The following is a 10,629-nucleotide window of genomic DNA, read 5'->3' as shown; positions in this document are numbered from 1 at the left end:
GTATCCATCACAGTGGAGAAACCATATCCAGACTGAGAGATCACTTTGTGGAACATTTCTGTTCTGTTTGCAAGGGTGACCTTTACCTTTCATGTGCCTGTCATTATAATTCTTCATCGCACTCTTACTTGTCTTGAGCATGTAATATGGGCTTTGTGGAATATTGCAAGCTCAAAGACACCACCTCATTTTCCAATGAGGCACATTACAGCTGACAGTACGTAACATGGATTCAACAATTTCTGATAACAAGGTCATCAACTTTTAACATTAACTATGATTCTCTCCTCAGCTGCTGCCTGACCTCAATATTTTTTGTTTCGGTGCTTGGACAATGAGCTGGAGAGCCACAGGTCCAAATCTGCTCTAGACAAATATAGGTAGCATTGTAATAATTGTAGATGGAAGCATTTAATTCCAAAATATTTTGTTAGACATGGCAGGTACAGTAGTTTAGCGGTTAGCATAATGCTATTACAGCGCCAGTGACCCAGGTTCAATTCCGACCACTTTCTGTAAGTAGTTTGCACATTCTCCCTGTGTCTGCATGAGTTTTCACCAGGTGCTCCAGTTTCCTCCCACATTCCAAAGACGTGCAGGTTAGGAAATTGTGGGTATGCTATGTGGGCACCAGAAACATGGCAACACTTGCGGGCTGCCCCCAGAACACTACGCAAAAGATGCATTTCACTGTGTGTTTTGATGTACATGTGACTAATAAAGATATCTTAGATTAAGTAAACAAGCAAAATTTACAAAGAGAATTAATCATTCACAAATGAACTCACCAGTTTACACCTAAAAAATTGGAACTTAATATGTACCAAAATGTTGAAAATCTAAAGAAATGAGATTTCAATCATTAAAATATCATGGATAGGTACAGAAAATAACTATGATAGAATGCTGCACGGCTAGTTAACCACATTAAGGAGAGGTTATGCCATGGGCATATTACTCAAAAATCTAATTAGACCATAGCTGGAGTACTATGAGCAGTTCTGAACATTGCACTCCTTCCAATGCATTTCCAGGAAGTAATGTAGACTTCAGAACTGGCTGTGCATTTGGTTAAGCTGTTCCACTATACTTACAATACTGGCATCCATCTGGCCCAGACATGTCTTATACACAAACAGGAGGACAAATCCAGTCCTAATTACCTGTCAGCTCTCAGTCATCAGTGATGGAGGTCATCAATGGTACTATGACAGTTACTCACCAAAACATGTTCACTGATGCTCAGTTTGGGTATTCCTAGGTCCACCATTCCAAGATCTCATCACAGCTTTGGGCCAAACAGCAGAATTCCAAAGGCAAGGTCAATTTTATTTATTTTTCACTCATTTATTTTATGGGCTCTGGACATCACCAGCAAGACCAGATTTATTGTCCATCCCTGAATTACATAAGTATGAGGAGCAGGCCATCTAGTCCGTCAAGTTTGGGTATCTTGCAAAGGAAATGCCACTTTCTTGAACCACTGCAGTCCTGGTGAAGGACTCCCACAATCCTGATGGGTAGGGAGTTAGACCCAGCAACGAAGAAAGAATGGTAATATATTTACAATTGGGGATGGTGTACAACTTGGAAGGGATCATACAGATAAATGAAGCCCTTGTTCTTGGTAGTAGAGGCTGCGAGTTTGGGTATTTCTGTCAATAGCTAAGGCAAGTAATTGCATTGCATTTTGTAAATGGTACTTATTCCGTCCACTGTGTGCTGATGGAGGAGGGGAATGTATGTTTAGGGTGTTTGATGGTTGCCATTTAAGCAGGTAGATTTGTCTGAGATCAGTGATGTTTGCACTTTAAGAGAAATAAAAAGAGAAATGATACTAGTACTCCATGAATTAAGTCACAAAGAGGGATCAGACAAATTAGGATCGTATTCATTAAGGTTTAAGAAAGACAAGGTGCGATTGACTGAAGTTTTGATTATAAAAGAGAGAGAATATATCGAAGATATTTCAGTTCATTCAAGAGTCCAGGAGTGGGATGTAACTTCACTCCTGAAAGGCCTGGCTAAGAAACACTATTACAGGCAGAGGGTGGTATACCTTGAACACTTGTAAATGGCATTTGATGCTGGTTCAACTGGTAATTTCAAATCAATAAATTGTTGTTAACCAAAGATATTAAAGGATATGGGCAAAGGTAATTGCGAGGAATTAAATCAGATCAGCCACACAATATTTCTAGTGGAATAGCCTGAGAACAAAATGGCCTTTTCCCTTTCCCATATTGCTTTAACAATATTTTTTAAACTATAGTAAAACTCTGATAAACCACTAACCCATTGTTTAGTAATTCAGATGGTTTGCACCCAGACCTCATTCCCACACTGAGTTTAGCCCATCAGGGCCCTGTTTTCATACTCCCTTTAAACTCATCTGGTTCACTGGAAAAATTATTATACCACTGTGTAACATCTAAGAAAAAGGTGAACTTGAAAGTATATTGGTGCAGGAATAGAAGTAATATCCAATAGCATGGAAAGAAGTGCTGGATTATCAGTTTTATTGCATTGCACTATAGATAAGGTTTAGACCAAATGTGTTGATGCAAATATGAAAGCCATTTAAAGGCTCAATATGTAAAGTATGATATCCAGTTCACCAGTAATGAAGTACCCAATCATAAACAAACTGTTGTGTGCTCTGGGAGGATCAAGAGCAAGTGGTCAAGAATGAATCTAATAATCATAGGCTCTTCAGACCTGAAAGCATTGGCTGCTAACTGCAGAGAGGCTGACAAATGTATTTTGCCTTGCAGTTATTTGCAACTCTGCTGAACTTCCCTTACCTGGGCATTTTCCTTTTTCTGGAACTGGTAAATACCTGAATCAGTCCCATATGTCTCCAAGACTTTTCCCAACACACAAAAGCTGCTACAATTTTACCTTTTGCAGGGTAATTTCCAAATGGTTCTTAAAAATATTTAACACAAAATGACTTTTAAATGTAGATATTTTAAATACCAGGGACTGGGTTCACATTGGGAATTATTTTGAAGTTTAAGAAATTCTGGCCACTGAAGTTTATTCAATACAAATACCCCTACTGAAGAGATGGTTTCTGATTTTGATATTTAGTCACTCCTGAAATTTGGAAGTGAAGTGTGTGTAAACCTGTTCTATTACCATTCCATACCACAATTAATGAGAAATTGTCTGATTGTAATCTTAGTAAAGGGTTCAAAGGTTTAAAGCACGAGTACAGCTCCAGTAGTTTACAAGTTGAAAGAGTTCCTAGTTAGCTAATATTAAGAGCTGTTGTTATGACATCGATATTTATGCTGAAGAAAATATTGAAATCAGTATACATTTGCCAAGTGATTTCATTCTTATTCATAGAAGGTACAAGAAATAACTTTTCCACTCCATCTGCTAGTTAAAGGTATCTCAAGATCTAAAAAAGTAGAGAATACTAAATTTTAAGCACTGTACAGGTAATATATTTATTCCAAATTTAATTTACAATAAGGTGATTTCTCCAAGCGTTAGGTGAATTTCTCCAGAAATGCCATGAAGGAAACACTGAAAGAAAAACAAAAAAAAAACATGACTTCTGAGCTTTTAAAAAGTGCAAATGTTTTTACATGAAAAAGCCTACTGTCACCTTTCCGTTTAATGGTCAATAGTAACACGGTGAAAGCATGCAGCATAGAAAAATTCAGGATTTTTCCCTAAACTGTGCAGCAAGTCAATCTTAAATCAAGGCAGAGATAGGAATGCTACACATTTTATAGGTGATGATCTACAAAGCAAAATACTTAAATTGGACTGCTCTGTACTTGCAACTTGCTGGAATGCAAGTTAATTTGGTTGTTGGGTGAGAACAAGATCAAATTTCATGGTAATGCTTACCAGTCAAACAGTTTAGCAGCAGTCAGTATCTTGGGTCAGACATGAAAAATATTCACAAAGGAGGTACTGATGATCTGCTTGCTCTCTTGAAATCAGAGTATTAGCTCCATATTTAGATTTTAAGAAAAGCTTAAAATTATATAGTATAAGGTATTTGCTTATAATATAACAATGTGCAAGACCAACCTCTAAGATTATATTCACATGAAAGAAAAAACAAATCACATTACTGAGAAGTACATGACAAAACTGCTCAGTAAAACAGTACAAGAAAAAGGTATAATAAAAATGTAGATGTACAGTGGAAGGGTCCATGCTTGTCATTATTATCGGACACTAGAAATTCCATGTGATTACTCTGGGCAGTGAGGGACTGGTAATTTACTTTGATCTTTGTAATTGGGCCAAAGAGCAGCAGGCACAATTTATATTAAAGATGCTTTTATTGAGAGGGAGCAAGTATGGACCATTAATGTGCAATTCCATGTGAGAGATATTTAAAGTCTGGAAACATTACTCTGCACCACAGGGAAGGATGAAGATTTAAAACCATCAAGCTTATGCAAAGATAATAAAAGCTTCTTCAATTCTGCAAGCACAGACTATCAATTCATTGAACATACCTTTTCAAAACAGCATGTTCAAGTTATTCCTCATCAATTGGAGGAATGCCCAACTCCTCATCAGTCCATTTGGAGGGGTCAGGATAAGGGAAATGACCCTGTAATAACAAAATGCCAGCTTTTAATGAATGGGTGATGGGGATAATTTCTTGAAGAGACTTCTATTTAAATCATTATGTAATACATCAAGGAAGCACAAGAACTTATTTTTTTATTAAACCTCATTTAATTTTGCTGACATTTAGCCATTAATATTAACAAGAAATTACACTTTAATAAACTGTCTTCATGTACTGCAGTTCCAAATTAAACCATTTAATAGGTTTTATCAGCACACTCTTTTAAAAACTCTCTCTGGGTAACAGTATGTCAATAGTAGCTTTAGTCAAAGTCAAGCTTTACCCTGACTTTATTTGTGTGCCTGCTAGGTTGGCGACATTATACTGATAACACCTTTATGTTGTTGCCTAAAAGGTAGATTGGAGCATCAATGTTTGTATTCAATTACAATTAGATTTACACTGCCTTAATACTAAGACTTTCTTGTTCTAAAGTAATATTATCTGTAGTCATAAGCCAGCTCAGCCTTCAGGTTAGAGCAGAATAAGAATTATTGAGCAAAGGTAACATCAATAAGAACATTCAAGTCAACTAATACTGAAAGTTTTTTTAAACTTTTAATGACAACCCAACAATACGACAAATATTGCCATAACAAGTACATTTTTGTTTTATTGAATTCTGCTGTCGCCAACCACCCCATTCACCCAATACCACTGACCTTCAGTTAAAAAACTAATTTTTCATCTAATTTTCAATTGCTTTGTCTCTCTAACATCCTCCAGTTCCAAAAACACTCCAAGAACTTTGCATTCCTATTCTGGCCCTTCACAAGAAGCCAGTTTTAAACACTCTACCAATGGCATTGTTCCTAAACAACATTAAGAGCCCCCCTTCCTTCCCCCCCCCCCCCCCCACCCCTTAAGCTTACCTTGCTGACCAAGCTGCTGGTCACCTGTTCTTGTATGGCATAGTGTAAAATTTTATCCAACACAGTGCTTTTGTATGGGATGGCCTCTATGCTAAAGGCAGTTAATAACTGCAAGTTCTTGGGCTTTTCTCAATGCAGAAAACAGCTAGCAAGACTGCCCCCAAACTCATGAGATGCAAAAGCAGTGTTACTGAATTTTTCAAATTTTGCTGAAACTTTGAAACCCGAAAAAGAATATACCTAAAAACCGAAGAGCATTTAATTAAATGAGCTTCACTTATCTTTCTCCTAGCAGCTAATTTCTTCCATTTATTTGAATGAAAATACTGTGCTTTGGAAAGCTCACTGGGTATCCTGAAAAATCTGTGTTGTCCCATTGGACTCCATGGTAAGTCTAGTGTCGCAGCACAGGGATAGTGAGTTACCTCGGTTCAGTTCCACACCAGAGCTGGAAGACCAGACTTCCACAGGAAAAAGCACACAGACTTTCGTTTTCCTTTCACATTACCACTCCAGCTTCAAAGGTTTGAAGCTTAAGCTGAATGCAATTTATTTTATATTTCAACAAATTGATAGAGACCAAACCACTAAATCAGAAGCACAGTATGAAATAAACAGAGTTTAAGGACTGTCAAGACACTTTAAACAATGGTTCTCTAAGAAGAATCTAATCTGCAAACTGATAGTGAAGATAAAAGGATCCAGTAGGGCACATCATTTTGTTTTACAAAAATTACAAGTTACTACATTAACAATGAGGAACATTAAAGGCTCCTGAAGTACTCACAATGACTGCATCAGGATCATGCCACAGATGCCATAAAATCCAGAACCACATGAAACCACTGAGAAACTCAGCCTGTAACACTTGATTCTTGGTCAGCTCCGGATACTGCCGATATCGAGGCTCGATGTGGACCCCACCACCAGCTCTGGAAAAGGCAACAGGGTTGGGTGGGTTAAGATATATGCACTAGAAAATACAGTCAAATATAATACAATAACACAGGAGCAGGCTATATCATCACTCAAACCTGCTCCACCATTCACTAACTCCTTAACCCTCAACTTTATTGGTGCCCAACAATTTATCAAACCCATCTTGGTAGTGTAGCAGTTAACGTAACGCGTTACAACGCCAGCAACCCGGGTTCAATTCCGGGCACTGTCTGTAAGGAGTTTGTTCGTTCTCCCCGTTTCTGTGTGGGTTTCCTCTGGGTGCTCTGGTTTCCTCCCACATTCCAAAGATGTATGGATTAGGAAGTTGTGGGCATGCTATGTTGGCGCCGGAAGCATGGTGACACTTGTAGGCTGCCCTCAGAACGCTCTACACAAAAGATGCATTTCACTGTGTGTTTTGGGAAAGATTTTATCAATGACTGAGCCCCCTCAGAAAAATGAACATTCTCAATTTATGAAGTCACAAGAAAACTGTTCAGGCTATGTTTTACAACTTAGTAAAAAATACCCAAATTTTTGGCATAACCACAAAACGTACAATGTAACACTAACATGATAAAAGATCTTTTTCCAAATTTCCCAATGTTCCATTGAAATTTAGGAACCTCATTCTAGTGTTAATCACACCACTTGCACTTACTTTGAAATTCTAATACGATGACCATTTTTGAATTGAAATTACAAATTAACTGTCTCATTGCTCTGTACCAAATCTAAAAGAGCTTGCTCCTTGATCTTCTGCTCTAGAAAACCACCTTGAATGTATCCATTGAATTGTTCCCCCATTACTTTTGCCAATTAGGTACAGCTCCTTTAATTAAGGTTAAAGGCCCCTCAGGGTTTTGTTCTAATTTCTTGATTTATACCCTACTAACACTAGGATTGCTGTTAGGAGGCCCCCAAGTTGCTCCACTGGCCTTTTGTTATTTCTCACCTTCTCATATACTGATTGTATATTGTGATTTTCTGTTTAAAAGACATTTGGACAAGTTCATGGATCAGAAGGGTTTAGAGGAATATGGGTCAAATGCAGGCAAATGGGACTAGCTCAGGAAGGCACCTTGGTCAGCATGGATAAGTTGAACTGAAGGACCTGTTTCTGTGCTGTATAACTCTGACTCCTAGATCATACCCATTTATCTCTATTTGTACTGTTAAAAAAAATAGAATTAGTGGCAATCAGATATAGCACTATTAAGTTTTACTTTTTTCCCTAATGCAACCTTGGTCAGTAACATCCTCTTGATTATTAAACTCTGTTCCTAACAGAATTTTCGATTTTACCCTAATCCTTTCTCTACAGAGAGAAAGTCCACCTTGACCTAACATACCCTTTCACTTATTAGTTTAAAATCCTGCATACTGCACAGGTTATTTTCACCTGCTAGGACACTACTCTCCATCATAATAAAGTGTATTCCATCCCAGATTTCACCAGATCTGGTGGCTATATCCTGCAAATTGAAACCTCATCCTACCATATTATATTTTCAGCTCCAATTGCAAATGCTTCAAGGTGTAATCAAGAGATAATTACCTGTAACACTACACAATTCAACAGTTAACAGGAGATGGCAGTTCCCTGGACTGGTGGGCATGGGTGCAGCAGGTAGGCAACAAGCATAAAGTTGAAGCATTTCCAAGCACATTCACCCAAAGGTATCAAATGTATGACCCATCTCTGCATGCTTCCAAGATCCCCACCAACATGGAAGCTACTCTTCAGATAATTTGATTCACTTCATAAATTAGCAAGAATGAGCTAATAGCAATGGATGCAGCAAATGCTACGGTACCAGACAACATCCCAGCTGTAGAACTCTAAAATTAGCAGTACACCAAGCCAAGCTACCTTAGAACAAAATTGGCACCTATCGTAAAATACAGAAAACTAGTCATAGTTTTCACGAAAAGCAGGAGAATCCAATTCGTCTAATTTCTATTCAGTTAGTCTACTCTTAATAAAATGATGGCAGTTGTTGCCAATATTGCTATTGAGTAACACTTACTCACCAATAACTTTGCCAGGAACACACCACATCAGCCTCTATACAAATATGAACTAAACAGCTGAATTCTAGAGGCAAGGGTGCAAAAAAGGGCAGAAGTAGGTTATATGTTTTTTTCCAGCCTTCTGAGCCTTACACGAGGATGTACTTGCCATAAATAGGCTGCAGAGAAGATATACCAGACTGGTTCCAGGGATCACGAGTTTGCCACACAGAGAGATCAAGTAGACTGGAACTATATTCTTCAGAGTTTAGAAGAATGAGAGGAGATCTTATTGAAATTTACAAGAATCTTAAACAGCTTGATAGGCTAATTGTAGGGAGGATGTTTCCCCTGACTGCAGAAGGTAGGACAGCGGACACATGTTAAGAATAAGGAGCAAAGAGTTTGGGACTGCAATGCGGAGAAATTTCTTTGGAATTGCAGTGAATTTTTGGAATTCTCTAACCGTGTCAACTGTGGAGGCTCAGCCATTATGAATATTTAGAACAGATTAATACACTTCTAGACATTAAAAGAATCAAGGGATACAAAGCCAGTGTGGGAAAATGGCACTTCAGTAGATGATCAGCCATGATTTTGATGAACAGTGGAAATGGCTGAATAGCCAACTCCTGCTTTTAGTTATTATGTTCTTACATTCAATGTCTGTACCATCACCTAATATCTCACCAAGTTTCTAGGAGATTACCATTCAACAGAAACTCTACTGGATCAGCCATGGCTGTAACAGCTGGTCAGAGACGAGTAACTGATGTACCAAAATCTTTCTACCATCTACAAGACTTGGTAGGAGTGAGATGTAACAATCTTTACTTGCTTTGATGAGTGCAACTCTAACAACTCTCAAAGAGCTCAACACCAGCCAGGACAAAGCAGTTTATTTGACTGGAACCCCATCCACTAACAAAAACATTCATTCCTACACCCAGAAACACACCTTGGCAATAATGTGCACCATCTATAAAATATACCAGTTACCCACCTCAACTATTCCTAAAGCACTCCCCAAGCCCACGACCTTCACCACCAACAAGGGAAGCAGGCACAAGGGAAAAACATTACCTCCAATTTATTCTCCACCCCGACTTGGACATTTATCATCTTTCCCTCACCTAATCAACAGGGATACCTTCACCAGGATTGCAGTGGCTCTCGGTAGCAATTAGGGAGGAGTAATAAATGCTGACTTTACGAATAACACCCATATCATAATGCACTTTCAAAATAAAGCCTGCACCCTGTTCCTCAAACCCCACCAGCTGGATCTCACTGTCATTTCTACCTCTGGTTGGATCTCACACACAACTCAGTGCGTGCAACCCCCCTCTTCCTCTCCTCTTTCCGACCTTCAGCCACCTCTCACCATCCTTTCGCTACCATCTCCGCAATGCCTTAGACCGCAAATGAGCTCCCCAGCACCCACCTTCTGATCGGAAGCGCCCCGACGCCGCCCCGCTGCAGGAGTCGCACCCCCCGCCGCAGCGTTGCCCCGACCCCTCCGCACCACGACATGGTGTCCGCGGTCTCCGCTCCGCCGCTGCACCTCCCAGCAAACCGCGTCCTCATTCGACAGTCCGCAAGTAACGCACATTTCCATTGGACAAACCCAGGTTGCCACAGTTATGGCTCAGGGGTTGCTATGGCAGAGAGAGAACCTTCACCTTCACTATTGACAGTTCCCGGTGTGTGTACTTTGTTGTTGCGCAAAAAAATTAGAAAAAAGTGATTTAGTTCAGATAAGAAAAGAGGAAATATGTTTTCCCCTGTTGGTGCTGTTACTTTGCCCCCGTACTACCCTATAACTGCATATGGTACGGATCGCGGGGCGGGGCTCCGTTGGTGTCCGGACGGGGGGGGGGGGGGGGGGGGGCGGGGTTCATTGTACGGACACCGGGTTGGTGCTTCGTTAATGTCTGGATCGCGGGGCGGGGCTCCGTTGGTGTCCGGACCGGGGGGGGCGGGGTTCATTGTACGGACGCCGGGTTGGTGCTTCGTTAATGTCCGGATCGCGGGGCGGGGCTCCGTTGGTGTCCGGACCGGGGGGGGGGGGGGGCGGGGTTCATTGTACGGACGCCGGGTTGGTGCTTCGTTAATGTCCGGATCGCGGGGCGGGGCTCCGTTGGTGTCCGGACCGGGGGGCGGGGTTCATTGTACGGACGCCGGGTTGGTGCTTCG

The 10,629-nt window shown here is 40.2% G+C and overlaps 1 protein-coding gene across 1 annotated transcript; it reads right to left on the bottom strand.

Moving 5' to 3' along the window:
- Positions 1 to 3,439: 3,439 nt before the first annotated feature.
- On the bottom strand, positions 3,440 to 10,035 carry ndufb2 (NADH:ubiquinone oxidoreductase subunit B2). The gene is made up of 4 exons (XM_052029766.1): positions 9,878 to 10,035; positions 6,269 to 6,413; positions 4,491 to 4,588; positions 3,440 to 3,537 (listed from the first exon to the last, which is right to left on the bottom strand). Exons 1-3 carry the CDS (start codon positions 10,018 to 10,020, stop codon positions 4,514 to 4,516), a joined length of 363 nt encoding a protein of 120 aa, XP_051885726.1. The 5' UTR covers positions 10,021 to 10,035; the 3' UTR covers positions 3,440 to 3,537; positions 4,491 to 4,513.
- Between the last annotated feature and the right edge of the window lie 594 nt (positions 10,036 to 10,629).

Source organism: Pristis pectinata, chromosome 15 (genome assembly GCF_009764475.1).
Source record: "Pristis pectinata isolate sPriPec2 chromosome 15, sPriPec2.1.pri, whole genome shotgun sequence".
NCBI classification, from domain to species: Eukaryota; Metazoa; Chordata; class Chondrichthyes; order Rhinopristiformes; family Pristidae; genus Pristis; species Pristis pectinata.
This window is presented reverse-complemented; position numbering and strand designations above follow the sequence as displayed.